This window comes from Vespa mandarinia, chromosome 8 (genome assembly GCF_050613455.1).
Source record: "Vespa mandarinia isolate Hongniang chromosome 8, ASM5061345v1, whole genome shotgun sequence".
In the NCBI taxonomy this organism is placed as follows: Eukaryota; Metazoa; Arthropoda; class Insecta; order Hymenoptera; family Vespidae; genus Vespa; species Vespa mandarinia.
In genome coordinates this window covers 6616920-6632500 of record NC_140817.1, presented here as the reverse complement: position 1 = coordinate 6632500, position 15581 = coordinate 6616920, and the positions used below count along the sequence as shown (strand labels likewise).

At 33.0% G+C, this 15581-nt stretch overlaps 2 protein-coding genes across 7 annotated transcripts in view; both read right to left on the bottom strand.

Annotated features, from left to right (window-relative positions):
• The window catches only part of LOC118447608 (serine-enriched protein), a 6986-nt gene extending 1180 nt beyond the window's left edge, over positions 1 to 5806 (bottom strand). For 2 of the 5 annotated variants that reach the window (XM_085658916.1, XM_085658917.1), the window contains exons 1-7: positions 4719 to 5806; positions 3609 to 3811; positions 3211 to 3346; positions 2175 to 2213; positions 1027 to 1144; positions 411 to 568; positions 31 to 162 (exon numbers count right to left, since the gene is read on the bottom strand). In XM_085658916.1, the coding sequence (XP_085515042.1) occupies positions 31 to 162; positions 411 to 568; positions 1027 to 1144; positions 2175 to 2213; positions 3211 to 3346; positions 3609 to 3796 (771 nt within the window). In that variant the 5' untranslated portion in view covers positions 3797 to 3811; positions 4719 to 5806. The remainder of the gene's footprint in view (positions 1 to 30; positions 163 to 410; positions 569 to 1026; positions 1145 to 2174; positions 2214 to 3210; positions 3347 to 3608; positions 3812 to 4718) is intronic. The other 3 variants (XM_035879735.2, XM_085658914.1, XM_085658915.1) reach the window with 3 other exon arrangements.
• Positions 5807 to 8696: 2890 nt separating this feature from the next.
• The window catches only part of Pgant9 (polypeptide N-acetylgalactosaminyltransferase 9), a 51910-nt gene continuing 45025 nt past the window's right edge, over positions 8697 to 15581 (bottom strand). The window contains exons 8-10 of one of the 2 annotated variants that reach the window (XM_035879049.2): positions 14464 to 14574; positions 10654 to 10782; positions 8697 to 10484 (exon numbers count right to left, since the gene is read on the bottom strand). In XM_035879049.2, the coding sequence (XP_035734942.1) occupies positions 10344 to 10484; positions 10654 to 10782; positions 14464 to 14574 (381 nt within the window). In that variant the 3' untranslated portion in view covers positions 8697 to 10343. Of the gene's footprint in view, positions 10485 to 10653; positions 10783 to 13669; positions 13775 to 14463; positions 14575 to 15581 lie in introns of both variants that reach the window. The other variant, XM_085658530.1, reaches the window with a different exon arrangement.

Here is a 15581-nt window from a genome sequence, read left to right as displayed (position 1 = left end):
CGCTTTCTAGAATATTTTTTTTTCACTTACTTGAAACTTGGTAAACTCGTCAGCACGCAACTCTTCTCTTGCTAAAATCAAACGAACAACGTGTTGAGGCAACAACGTGAAAGATCCTAAGTTCAACACTTCGTTCCCATGTTCGTCTACGAACTCTAATACCTTCAAATAGAAAATAAATAAAAACATTTATTACATTACAAGTCAAAAATGTCATATGGATTTATCATTTTTAAATTATCAATTCTATCTTATCGAAGATTAATCTTATCTGGTAGAACTAATATTTTGTAAATTGATTTCGTTTGAAGATGCTTTGGCAATGTATATAAGGAATTAAATAAATTTTTCAAAATTAGAAAAATATATATCGTAACAGTAAGATAAGATAGTTTGAAAATTTGTTTTACCTTTTGAACCAAAGATTTGGTGCATTTGTATTGTATATAACGTTCAGCCGAGGCTAAGAGCGCACAAACTGTGTCGACGGTTATGCAACATTGAACGAATCCAGCACAGGCTTTTCTAAGTTCGTCGAGTCCATAATAATCGGCGGCATTCATGACACCTGTATAAATGAAAAAGTCGATCGATCGGACTCGGTAACGCATAAAGTATTGATTATTAGTATTAGTCAGGGTGGAACAAACACATGCTCGTGTTCCCTATCAACGAAATGTTTACCATACGTTAATTTATCGGGTATCGATTACCTCGCATAGCCATCGACAATAATAGATTCGAGATCGACGATCGATCGATCGTTCTCTCTCTCTCTCTCTCTCTCTCTCTCTTTCTCTCTCTCTCTCTCTGTCTTTTTTATATATATATTTAAGTAGTAAATAATAAACAGTAGAAAGTGAAAACAAAATTCATTATCTTTCTGGTTTATATATTATCAATATAACCATTTCGAAAGTTAGATAGTTATATAAATTAAACAACATTCATCAGGATGGTCGTGTTACACCGATAAGCTATCGCCAATGTTCAATTTAATCAAAGATAATAGTATTATTTAATTACCCAACAGTGTTCTTGGTTGTAGAGTGACGCAACCGGTATGAATGTACTCGATGAGCTGACGAAAAACATCCGGCTCGAACTCCTCAATGATCAGAGTATGATGTTGATTCGATTGCGGCTACGAGCATGGAATTCAATGTTTCTTAATTAAGATCGAACTTGCGCGTAATATCAAATGGCGAGATTCGTTTAGATCTTTATAAATCATGCTTAAGCTATTACACCAGCATAGGTGCATTTATTTTTTTATTTTTTTTTTTTCTTTACTTTTTACCCATTGCTCCGATGATACATTCATTTTCTTAGTTCTTTTTTTTTTTTTTTTTTTTTTAATTTAAATTTTCAAAGTTAGACTTCGTTTAGATTTCTAAAGAATTGATCGAAATTGTGTCAATGGGTAAAAATGAAGGTCATTCAAATATTTGATCATTTTGATATAAAGTACGAATAGATATAATGAACGATGCAACGATATTAATCAAAACCAAATCTACCGTGCTTCAAGCATTAGAATTGTGCTTAATAAATTTTCTATAGAGAATTATATACACATAAAAAAAAAAAAGAGAAAATTGAAGAAAAAGAAATAAGAATTCACAAGATTTTACTCGCTCATACAGAGAAATCGTAAAAATGTAATACCACGTATGCATATATATACTACATACTTATCTCATAAATTGGATATCTTTAAATTGGTTTGATATTGATATTTCATAAAGGCATTGTAAAAGAGAAGCGTGCAAGATTTGATACGCCGAAAAAGAAATTGAAAAATCAAACAAGATGAAATATATATATCACATGCAATTTCGAATCGATTTGAAAAGAAGAAAAAAAAAAAAGAAAAAGAAAACTAAATAGATATTAAGTATCCGAATCTCTCGACACAAATTGAATTCGTAATATACACTTACGATAAATCAATATCAACGTCTACGAAAGAAAGAAGGAAAAAACAAAAAATATAGAAAGAAAAGAAAAAAAGGAAGATGGGGCGTGACATTTACTAAAAGATCTTTACCAATTCGATCTACTTGTGTATTAATAAATTTTCATGAAAGATCATTCGAAGAAGAGAGAATTGTAAGTGCTGTGTGCAATAAGAATTTCTATGGAAAAATCTTATGCGATCTTTTAAGAAGTACCTCTTGTATGGGTGCCAGCTGCTGCGTAAACCCTGATCGCTGTTTGACACATAACAAATGCACACTTACTATATCTCGCCATAATCACTAATTTTATAGAAAAAGAAGAAAAGAAAAATACGTTCGGATGTTGCTTCTTTAATACGTACAATTAATATATATATATATATATATATATATATATATATATATATATATTAATTGTACGTATTAAATATACTATATATGTATTATAAAGAGTATCTCATCTGATATTTTTCAAAATTATTTTACACATAGACACACAAACGTCTCATATGTACATATAGATACATACAAAGGATAAATCCTAGGATAAATGGGAAATAATTTAATGATGACTTTAGAATATCAAAATAATCAAAAATGTTCATACAACATTATATGTCCTATTTGACATATTCTTTTTTCTTTTTTTCGCGTTACAACGAATTTAATTTTAAACGAACTCTATCTGTTCACTTTCATGAAAGATTTTTAAAATGCATTTCCATACAATGCATCTCCATACATATGTCTTATCAATGATCGTCTCATTCACTTCATATGCTCGTATTTATATTGGAAACTTTGTTCAATTCTTTCACGTAAACTTTCAATACTGTCAATAGACATTTTGTATACAATGAATTACAAATAAGTCCGCTAGTAGAAATCCATTGGATTTAAGTGAACCGAGTAAATCAGGCGATAGAAACTTCACGATCTATATATTTGTTTGAAAATCGTTTCTTCAGAAATTGTCTAAAAATTCATTTAAAATCCATCTAACGAAAGGATAAATTGCGATTAAAAAAAAAAAGAAAAAAGAAAAAAAGAAAAAGGAAATCAATGTCAAACGTCACACATACGTTTATATGAACTTTTTATATTATTTTGATTTATCGAAGACAATCTTAAAATATTTCTCAGCTTATTCCGGGACACCTTGTATATATAGAACGTACGTTCCATATAAGGAATTCTTCGCAAGGTTGACCGCAAGGATTCCAACGTCCAAACTAATCGATTAATTTACCTGCTGTGCCGCGTTTTGCAAGTTCAGCAAAGGTTCGGAGCTTCTCTTTAAGAAGAGTCGTATCTTGTTCTCTCTCGTTGGCGCTTCTTTCTTCCGTTGAGGACTTGGTGCTTGGTATAACATTTTATGAAAAACTCTGTGAATCAAAAAACAAAGGAAAAAAAAAAGAAAAAAAAAAAGAAAAAAAGAACAAAAAAAAAAACAAAATTAATTCCTTTTCTTTTTCTTCTTTGTTTTTTTTTTCTCTCGAAGTTTCACGAACGACCAAAAGATCAAGTCGTTCTTTTCTTTTTTTTCTTTTTCTTTTCGAACAAAAAGACATAAAAATAGGAAAGAGAGGAGAGGGACAAAAAAAAAAAAGAAAAAACAAGAAAAATGTTGATACACACGATACTAACCTACTTCTAGCGGCGAGGACAGCCTTTACGGCGCAAACAGGCTCTCTCGTGTCACCAACGAGAAAAGTGACATCGCAAAGTTCTGGCATGCTCGCCAGAAACTTCATGTCTTCGGCGAGACCGGTCTTATTCTCAAAGGTCGAATAATCCGACTCATCGACCACCCGCGATCCCGAAGCTTCCGGCATCGGGCTTGTGCTTTCCTAAAAGAAGAAAGAAAGAAAGAAAAAAAGAAAAGAGAAGAAAAGAAAAGAAAAAAAAAAGAAAAAGAAAAAAAAATGAATAAAAAGAGAATAAAAATGATTAAAATATAAATTAATTAAAAATAGAAGAGAGAGAGAAAAAAAAAAGAAGAACGATCATAGTTTAAAAATTCTCTCTTCAATGAACGACCAATAATAAATTATAACGAGCCTTTTATCGAGGAGAAAAATCACTAGTAATAAATTCGTCGATAGATTCTTATATCCTATTCCTTTCCTCCCACTTTCCACTCCCATCCCACCAACAAATCTATCTCTATCTCTTTCTTTTTCTTTCATTCTACCTTCCCTTTGCGAGATCGAATTATTTCTTCGTATAGCAAACCAATTTTTCATTCGCCACACGATTAACCTATTTTAAATATAGAAATCTTCCAATCCTCCCCTCCCCTCCTCCCCCACCTCCTCCACCTTCACTCCCTGATCATATACTTTCTTTCACGACTGTGCAAAAAAAAGGAAAGAAAAAGAAAAAAAAAAAAAACAAAAAGAAACCTTCAAATAATCGTAGCGTGAGTCAAGAACATTAGGACATTATCTACGATGTATCACGATTTATTTATTTGATTTATCTAACGATCCATTTAATAACAAAAATATTGAAAATAAATTATAACGTTTTACGATCAGATTGATTAAAGATTCTCGTTAAGGTATTAATTATGAAACAAATAAATAAGAGATTAATGCCATGGTTCGTATAAAATCGATTATTGGACAAAGATGGAAAACAATGTACAACCCTTGATTCTCGATCAACCCTCTATCCTACTATCGCCCTCTCGAAAAGTCGAACTAGAGGAAGTCAAGTAAAAGTAGTGTCCCAAAGAAAGTATAGGAAAATTACCTGTTGCTCGAGTCCCGGAGCCCGCTCGCTCGCCGGGCTACTTTTGCCCCGTAAAAACACTTTTACCCAGCTAACTTTTGTCTCTCGATTCACGCACACCCCACCGTGTTCATGTTCCTCGACGCTTTCGGCCACGGTTTAAAACTCTCGGAAGGGCATCTCTCCTCTGCTATTGAATGTTTCTTTCAAGATTTAAAACGATACAATTGGTAGAGGATTTAAACAAAACAAGCAGGATGAAAAGAGAAAAATGGCTTGAAACTTTGCGTACGATAACCTCTCTCGATAGATCTCTCTCGTTCTCTCTCTCTCTCTCTCTCTCTATCGTTCTCTCACACATACATACACACAGAATATACACAGCAGACGTACACAGACAGACACAGACACAAACGCGCACACACGCTCCACCTATCTCCCACGAGCTCTACAAATGAACTCTCCCAGCAGCCTTTCTTTCACTAACGAAAAACTTTTCTCTTCTAATGCTTGCCAAGAGAAATGAAACTTGAGGATTCTTATTGAGGTTTCTTTCACTTGAAAAGAATCCCGTGAATAGAAGAGAGAGAGAGAGAGAGAGAGAGAGAGAGAGGGGTGAAGAGAAAGAGAGAAAAATTAATAGACGGTAATCTTTGCAAGGAAGAAAAATTCTCGTTAACGAAATAAACTGAACTGTTTCTGTGGTCACGCGTTTTTTTTCCCCAATAAAAACTAGTTTTGCAAGATGGTTCGAATGAACGAATAAACGTCGCGAACCCAACAAAAGAGTGCTTTCCAGTTCTGTACGCTTCGACTTACGAAGAGCAACCTCTACTTGTCTCTATCTATCTTTCTCTCGCTACCCTCCCGAAGCTCTGAAAAGCTCAACTAATGCGCAGCCGCAATGAACGGGAATCGCTTCGCGTCGGCGTAAACAAGGCGCAAGGACGTCCGCTTTAACGGGAGGTCCTTTTTTTTTTTTATTCTCTTTATCGTCTTTCAAATTACCACTTATCACAGTGTCGGTACCATCTTCTTTGAAATTTATCAACCGATCCAATTTGCCTTTAAAACGATTTATACGAAAGGTACTACTCGATATACGTAACGTCAATAAATACTTTGTTATTTGATATTAAAGATTTATTTGTTTCATCTTTTTTTTTTTTTGTTCATTTTTTAATGATCTTTCATCTTCGAAATATCTCTTACATTCGAAAAAATAAATCACAAGAGGAAAAAGTTGAATAAAATAAAAGAAAAAGAAAAATGACAAACTTATGCGCTCTTATTTTCTTCCTTCTTTTCTGCTTCTTCTTCTTCTTTTCTTTTTTTTTTTTTTTCTTTTTTTCTTTACATATAGTACAAACATTGGTTAAAAAAGGTAACGTAAGAAATTAATTCCTTTTGTTTTCTTTTTTTCGTCTTTTTCTTCGTTTCTTTTTTTTAGACAACGATGGAAATTAGATTAAATAAGAAAATCATAAATGTTCGCATCAACTTTGGACGAATCCTCTGCCGATAGATATTCGGTTATGACGCGAGTGTAACGAAAGTGAAGGTAAACGTGAACTCGATGTCGATGAGAATCCGGGTCAAGCTCAAAATCCGTACCGGTGTGTAGATCGGAGCCATTCACGTAGATGGTAGAAAACGCGTCGTCTCTCTTCGACCACCTCTATCCTTCTCCGGTAATCAATAGCGCTTGGTTCCGCAACAAGTAGTACATGTCGACCGTGCATAACAAAATATCGACAAAAATATCAAAAACCTGACCTTATGATCTTTATCATATTTTCCTCTTTTCTCAGATTTTTCTGGGATCTTTAAAAATAATTCAAGGAGATCGAATTCTCCCTCTCCCTCTCCCTCTCTCTATCTCTAATAAACGTCGATATTGCATGTATATATAAAATTCAACAACAACAACAACAACAACAAAAACAACAACAAAAAAGAAATTATAAATAAATAAAGAAAATAAAGAAAATTAAAAATAGATCGAGTTTGTTATCAGACGCTTGACGAAAATAATAAAAAAAAAAAACAACGATTGAAGTTGGGACGAGATGATCAATTTTTTAGGTCTATCATCAAAGCGATAAATATAAATATTTTGAAATAAACATGCAAGGAAGAATAAATAATGCGATATATCGAGTTTGTTGTACCATAGAATCATGGAGTTGATCGTTGAATCGCCTTAGAGAATACTTCGAGGGAGAATGTCGTCGTTGTCGTCGACGTCGACGACAACGACGACGCTTGCGCGAGAATAACGAGCGATTTCATTCTCGTTTCCGTAGCAGCCACCTCGATAGATGGCCTTCGTTCAAGCAACGATGGACTAGCAAAAGGATAAGAAAAATCATTTCGGAGAGGATTTTTTTGTTATTGGAAGATGATCTTTTCAAAATATAAACTTCTACCTTCTTATACGATCTATATGGAATGACGATCCTTAATATCGTCCGAGGCGATCGATTATTTTGAAAAGTGAGGATGTATTTACATATATATATCTACATTTTAGGACAATTAGATAATTTCTTTACTAAGAAAAGAATCGTCATTGATTACATTTATCGTTAATTCCCTCGCATGTGCTCTTCCATTCTTCTTACTTTTCTTTTTCTTTTTTTCTTTTTTTTTTCTTTTTTTTTTTTTTTTCTTTACACGCAAATAGATATGTTGTTACGTCAAAATGATCGATTAAATGCATCGGTCTTAATAATCGCTTGTGTATTTGTGGACAAAGAAGACGAGAATGTGCTATGATGACTGGCACGATAACATTGAGACGATAACGATGACGATGGCGATGATAACGATGATCGATATACGTTAGTAATAACATAAAACACAACACATCGACTTTATTCAACACAAATACTTTGCAAGAGGGTTATGTGATATAGACGTTTCGTAGATGATGAATAATAATATTAATTCAATATTCATATTTATATATACACGAAATAAGGCACGTTCGATATTTAATATTTATATCCGCGTGACGTAGATCGTATCGAAGGAAGACGAGCTTCGTCGCAACGTTCAAATATGTTCTATATATTTTCTTGTCTTTTTGTTATAACTTTTTCATCTAACGCGATATGCAACATCCTTACCAAATGTAGAAAATGTCGTATGTATAATATATATACATATACATATACTTTATGTATATATATATAATATATGTATATATCTATCTGTATATAAATGTCTTTTGAATTACACGCACAATCAATCCATTTACATGTCGGCCCTTTTGTTATGTCTCGTAGAAAAAGAAATAACTCTACTTTTTATTCCTTTTTTATTTAAAATTATTTAAAACCTTTCGACCGATTGAAGTCGCACTTTATCGATGAAAATGGTCCGTGCGACTTTTACGGATTATTCTCCTTTTTTTTTTTTTGTTTTCCTCCTCTCTTTTACTTTTTTCTATTCTTTATTTTTCTTTTTCTTTTTTCTTTTTTTTTCCTTTTTCTTCTTTTTTTTCTTTTTCTTTTTCGGATGAAGCGAATGAAAAAGTTTTCGTCACGACTACCATGGAGAAATTACTAATTACTTAGATATAATTAAGCACTCGCCAAAAATCGGACGAACACGGGCGATACTCGCGCACTCTTTCTCTTTCTTTCTTTCACTCTTTTTTTGTTTTTTTTTTTTTTCTTTTCTTTCCGTTCTTTTTTTTTTTGTCCCTTAACATCCTCTTAAGTCATTATTCTTATAAATGCATTTACTTGACCCCTTTTTTCTTCGGTTCATTTTTTCACACGCACTCATACACCCACAATAATAATACGCATACATACTTCGTATCGCTAAGTATTACGACCGATAATCCTCGAAATCGTAAATACGATCCTTCTCTCGAAAGTTATCCTCGATGAATCTTAAAATATTGTCTCTTGAACGACATACGGATTTATAATTTACGATAGTTAATGAACATTTGTTGGATGTGTAGTATAAAGGTTTAAACGCTCGTTATTGTTTTTTTTTTTTTAAATTATATAAAAATCGATATGTAAGAACGATATCGTTTCTACGCAATTCTGACGAATGAAAACGAGATCGCGGGATATGTAATTGGTTCGTAGTTGATTCTAAACGTATGATATCTTGTTGTTTGGATGAAAAAATTTTATACACGCATACAATAAAAAAAAAAAAAAAAAAAAAAGAAAGAAAAAAAAGAAAGAGAAAACGAATCTATATCAAATCACGGACGATCGCTCGTGATTCTACCGTTTACTTGGAAAATGGCATGTTCGAGAATGTGTTATCGGGGCAAACGGTATTCACGATTTCGTTGGCACGCAAAATATTCGCGAATCGCAATCGCAAATGGAATTTCAATATAATCTCGTTAGGCGCAAAACGTGTTCTTAATATTAAAACATATGACCTATACGAGAGAAATCTTCTTGAAGATCGTCACGATCCGGATAATAATTATTCTTAGAATTAATTATGTGACGATCTACACGAGCTGGCATCATCGAAGTAGAATATTATTTTACAATAAATATACATAAATCGCTCGTGCCTTTTTCCTCTATTATTATCGCACAACATATTTCATTCTTTCTTTTTAGGAAGATAAATGAAAAAATACAAAACAAAAAAAAAAATAAAAATAAAAATAAAGAACGAACAACTCGCACGCGCACGACATTAGAAATGTTCTCCCCTCGTGAAACTGTCTATAAACTTGTTCGGACTACTAAACTTGGAATGTTTATTTTTTATTTTTACTTCTTTTTTCCTTTTTTTTTGTTTTTTTTTCAATATATATATATATATATATATATATATATATATATTTTTTTTTTTTTCTTTGCGTCTACCTCGATGAACGATCGATGGACGCTCGTCGATCTACGTACAATAATATCTCTTACGTTCAAATCAGACGCATCCTTCGAATCGAATGAAATACAAGAAGAATCTAACGACTTTTCTATGTACGTTGTCTCTCAAAATTTTCGTATACGCGTCGTTCAAGGCAAGAACGAATATTCCGACAAGCGAAATTCGTTTTATCGAGGTCGTCGCATTGTAAAATATCATTTCTCTCTTTTCATATTCGTCGTTCATTAAAAATACACATACATATACACACATTTCATCATTAATGTAAATTATTTACTTATTGAAAATCATCGAGAATATCGATTATAAAATAAAACGTTATGAAATAAAAATTTTTTTGTATCTCGATGATTCGCAATGAGTTCTTAGAAAAAAAAAAAAAAAAAAAGAAAGAAAAAAGGAAGAAAGAAAGAAAACGAAGTACAAAAACAAAAATCAAAAAAGAAAATAAAAAAAAAGATAGATAGATAGATAGAGATAGATAGATAGAGATAGATAGATAGAGAGAGAGAGAGAGAGAGAGAGAAAAGTCGAAGACAAATTTCTAATTTCTAAAAAACTATTTCAACGATTTTTGTTTGAACGTCGATCGTTAATTTCAATTTATAAATTCTTGTATTGTACGTCGCAGCATAAAATATGTGCCTATCTTCCGAAGCGAGTCTTGCCAACGGAAAATTTTTGCCCGTAGAGAAATGGGACGACTTGTTTGGGAAATTGAAGTGGAACGTTGGATCGACGACGGGAGTACGCGCGATATCACAGCTTCGAGGGATCGTAGTTCTCGAAGGACCACCTCTGTCGGGGTTCAGACGGCGAACATTCCTCCATCAGCAATCGTTGCTTGCTTTCGGTGATTGCCAAACATTTGTCGCTACTACCGTGCCTGATCTGCTTCGTCTAAAACATAAATAATCGAATCAATCATAAATTTTCAAAAAGCGTTCTGAAAGAAATCGCATCGTACAGAAGTAAAAGAGTGGCTTTGTTTTTTTTTCCTTTTTAGTATCGTAATAAGAAAGAAAAAAAGAAAAAAAGAAAAGAAATAAAGAATAAAAGAAAATTGTACCTGAGAATTATAAATCCATTGTTGATTTCCTTTACTCCCGTGACAAGGATAAAGAATGACATCTTGGCCGCTGTAATCCAGACAGGATTCGTCTCTACGGATTTCACCGATCTTGCTCAACATCCAGTACTGCGACAAAGGATCAATGTTAAAAACCAATCCGATAGATATTATCCAGAATCGAAAAGCAAAAGATTTGTTAGTGCTGATAAAATAAAAGTACGATGATTCCGATAACGAAAAAAGCTTTGAATTTATATACATTCACTGTGTAGCTGATGAAATATATATATATATATATATATATATATATTGTCGACGATACTGTCAACTTTCTGATAAAGAAATTAGCTTCTTTGAAAAAACGAGCTTGAAAATTAACACTACGAGAAATGTCAGGTAGCGTTAACATGCGGGTATTCCTTTCTCTCTGATAGATTTACTTTTTCCTTTCGTATGAAGTCGGATTACGAAGTACAACGTCAAAGCGTTGCTAATCAGTACCAATCGTCGATAATCGAATCCGATGGTCCTCGAAATTGCATCGATTTACACGAGCCCCTACGTTCAGTTTCCGTTTGTGCAATTCCAACCGATTGGAATGGAACTTTGGTAAAACGAGCGTACGAATTCCCGGAAATGTCGAGTTCTTCTTCAAAGGCAATGTACCATCGAAAGTACGACAGGGATTTTCCTTTAGAAAGTATATTGCGTTTGGAACAAGATTAAACAAAAAAAAAAAAAAAGATATATATATAAAAGGAAAAAGAAAATGATCTATATATCGTTAAATTGATATGTTAATATATACCATAGCAATTGATATTTTATATCGTTGTCGGAATCATTTCAAGTTTACGTACATGATACACAGAGATAAAAATAGAATAAAAAAAAAAGAGAAAATGAAAGAGAAAGAGTGAGAGAGAGAGAGAGAGAGAAAGAGAGACAGATAGGGATGAGGAAGAGAGTAAGTACAATAGAAACAATTAGAATTTACAGGCTTTTGGGATAACGAGAAGCAAGAAATCGTGGCAAGCATGCATTATACCGAGATGTTATTAGCCATGCGTCACACTCTCTATGCTTCGTGGATAGAAAGGAAATGTGTCGGCAAATATCATTATGCGTGCGCGACAATATAATTTCGCTAACGAGATTGCACATTTGATCGTCGACGAGCCGTTCGTCGTACAATTATTAATTAATAACGCGTTTATACGTGGACATTGTTGTCGGTGGTTACAAAAAAAAAAAAAAAAAAAAAAAAAAAAAAAGAAAACAAAAAAAAAGTAGTAAAAAGAAATTGCAAAAGAAATAGAAAAAGCATAAAAGTCCTCTTCTTTTCTTTTTTTTTTTAAACATTTTTTTCTCATTTTTTTTTTCTTCCTTTCTTTTAAGTATGAAAATTGAAAATTTACTATAGAATTGGTAATGAAAGGACTTTCATAAATTTCATAATCTTCAAATTGGTAAAATAAATTCGTTAAAATGTGAAATACGTAATTGTAAACGGCGATTTTGTTTGAAATGAAGAAATGGAAATATTAAATTGTATGGATCGCATTGCACTGAGTGACGACTAATTGTTTTGGCAATTATATAGCGAGGACGTATTCGTTGAAATTGTTAAACACGAATGAGAGCTTTTTTATTCGACACTATGGAAAAAGATCCAGTAACAAGAGTTTTCTACGGCTGTCGTTAATAATAAACTGGCGGCTTGACGAAAAGCAAGAACACGTGAGTGCACACTAAGAAAAGAGTTGGAAATTTGCAGAGAGAGAAAGAGAGAGAGAGAGAGAGAGAGAGAGAAAGAGAGGGGGGAAGGGACGGAGGGGAGAGAAAGAGAAAAAAAGGAAAAAAAAAGAAAACGAATAGTTAAAATACGTAATTCTCAAAAGTTACGCAAGTAAGTAGAGCGCGAACGAAATTGTACATTCTACGATCATCCAAGAAAAGATTTGTCGGACCATAATCCATTTCGTTTACCGTAAAAGATTAGAAGAATTAAGAAAAATAAAGGGAACAAAATGTTTCGGTATGCATTATCTTTTACAAAAATTATATATATAAAGAAAAAAAGAAAAAAAAAAAAAAAAAAAAGAAAAAAAGAAAAGCTTAAAAGCTTACGTTATCGAACTAACAATAATAATAAAAGATGAGATGAAGATTAAAGATTTTCAAAAGCTTTTCTATCTTTTCTTATTACTTTATTTATTGATTTATTGATTTATTGATTTATTTTCTTTTATCTTCTTCTTTTTTTTTTCTTTTTTTATATTTTATTACTTCATTTTATATCTTGCTTCTTCGATATCATTTAAAGAAGGAAACGTCATTCGCGCCGGTATTACCATTCAAAATTACAACGAGAATTCCCCTTTACATCGATCGTTCAGAAATTATAAACGACGACAGGAAATGGATAGCTACGCCAACAGAGAATGCTGTTATAGATCGTCGCACCGACAGGAGGTACGACGATTGATGAGCACCCGTACCAGATTAGCGACGTTACTAATTACGTTAAACGAGCCAAGATTAACGACGATCTAACGGACGTGTCCTCTCTTTATTCTTTCATTTATTTCCTTCTTTCATATTCTTATTCTTCGTATTATTATGAATTGAAAAGAAAATCAGAAAATCTGTTTCCGACGATTTTCTTCTTGATTTTCTTTCTTTTTTCTCGTTTCTTTTTTTTCGTCCTTTCTTTTTTTTTTTTTTTTTGTTAACAATAAATTTACGATAAAAACAACAATTTTTTCTAAATACCGACACCACCAACAGAGTTAATAATAATAATAATAATAATAATAATAATAATAATAATAATAATAATAATAATAATAATAATAATAATAATAAAATAACATTAACTAATCACACATATACCCCCGAAACTAAAAATACGAGATAGGAGTTAGTAAGTAAGACACCGCGTGCCCCGAAATACTAATTCGTTGTTATTTATTTTTCCCCTTTGTACCGCGACGTGTCCAGATTCGTGTACCTGATTGCCGCCTTGTCGGTGACAAGGATATAAGCCCACGGCCTGGTGCAGGTCTTCCGGTTTTCCTGGCGAGTCTATACATATTCCGCTAGCGAGCTGTCTTATCTGCGTTTAACAATTCGATACAAAATTTTTTTGATTTTTTTGTTTCTTACTTTCTTTTTCTATCACATAATTGACATATGTGTCTTTGATCGTACGATCGCTATTTTATTATCTTTTCTTATTCTTCCATTTTCTTACGACTAAAACACATAAGCGTATCCCTAAGCTAACTTTCCTTGGTCCTCCTTCCATTCGTTGGAAAGTACAGCATGGAAGAGAGAGAGAGAGAGAAAGAGAAAGAGAAAGAGAAAGAGAAAGAGAGAGAGAGAGAGAGAGAGAGAGAGAGAAAGAGAGAGAGAAACAAACAAACATAGATCACATAAAATCGTGCAGTATGCAAAGGTTATATACAAAAACATTGTTACTACGTTATAGATCGACGATTAAACGACGATATCATGCATCTTGTCGATTCGAGTATTATTCCATTTGTTTATTATTATTTTTCTCTTGTACAAATTAAAAAAGAAGAAGAGAAAAAAAAATTGAAAAAATAAACGAAAAGTTCGTTTTCTTTTCAAATCGAATCAAATCGAGACAAAGATGCGAGAGATCGTAGTTCTTTTCTTTTTTTTTTCCTCAGACACAAAAATACGAACGACGTGAAAAAAGTATAGAAAAGAAACGGCGAGTTTTCATGAAAGATCGATGGAAGACGAAAATTCGTTCAGCTGGTATATCCATTCTACCTGATTTCCTCCTTGTCGATGGCACGGGTAGAGTCCGGCTGCCTTATGCAAATCAGCCTTTCGTGCCGGGGAATCCAAGCAGGTGTTGCCTCCTTCTCCAAGATTACGTACCTGCCGTCGTTTAATGTTAGTACGATTATATCTCTAGGATTAATATCATTATTAACATCATTAGTAACGATTAGTTCAATTCAACGTATCTATGGAATAGAAAGAGAAAGAGAGAGAGACAGAGAGACAGAGAGACAGAGAGAGAGAGAGAGAAAGAGAGAGAGAAAGAGAAAAAAAGAAAGAGACAAAGAAAGATTCCATTCGGTATTCCTGAAATAAAATCAAACAAAATATTATAAACGATACAAAAATATAACGATTATTCTCATTATGATATCTCCAAGTAATTCTCGAAAAAAATATCTGAAAGAAAGGAAAAAAGAAAGACAGGAATAAAATAAGACAAAAAAAAGAAAAAAAGAAGAGAGAAGAAAAAAGATAAAAGCACGAATGATATATCAATCGTGTATGCATAGCTTTGTCAGTGAAATATAAATGGGGAGGTGGGGATGAGGGGGGGAGAGAAGGTGAGGGGAGAGGGGAAAAAAGAAAAAAGAAAAAGAAATTTCTCATTTTCCAAGCGAGTCCCATGTGAATTATCATTTCAAAAAGAAAGGATGCAAACTAAGTGCGCTTAAGGGAAGAATGTTTACAACATTGTGCGATAAATATTCGTTCTTCTCTAGTCGCCTTATAAAAATTACGCTGTCGCACCGAGTTAACGAAGATAGTAGAGGGATCGAATGAAAATGCTCTCGACATTTTTATCGCCTCCCCTTTTCTCATTTTTTGCCTTCGCCAGTGCTTTTTTATTCCGAGTACAGGGGATACTGGAAGAAAAAAAGAAATAAAGAAAAGGAAGGAGAACTAGAGACAAAGATAGAGAGACATAGAGACATAGAGACATAGAGACATAGAGAGATAGAGAGAGAGAGAGAGAGAGAGAGAGAGAGAGAGAGAGAGAGAGAGAGAGAGAGAGAGAGAGAGAGAGAGAGAAAGAAATAGAGAAAGAAATTGGGAAAAAGTCAGGACTACATGGCCGTACGATCGAACTGTCTCATTTTTCA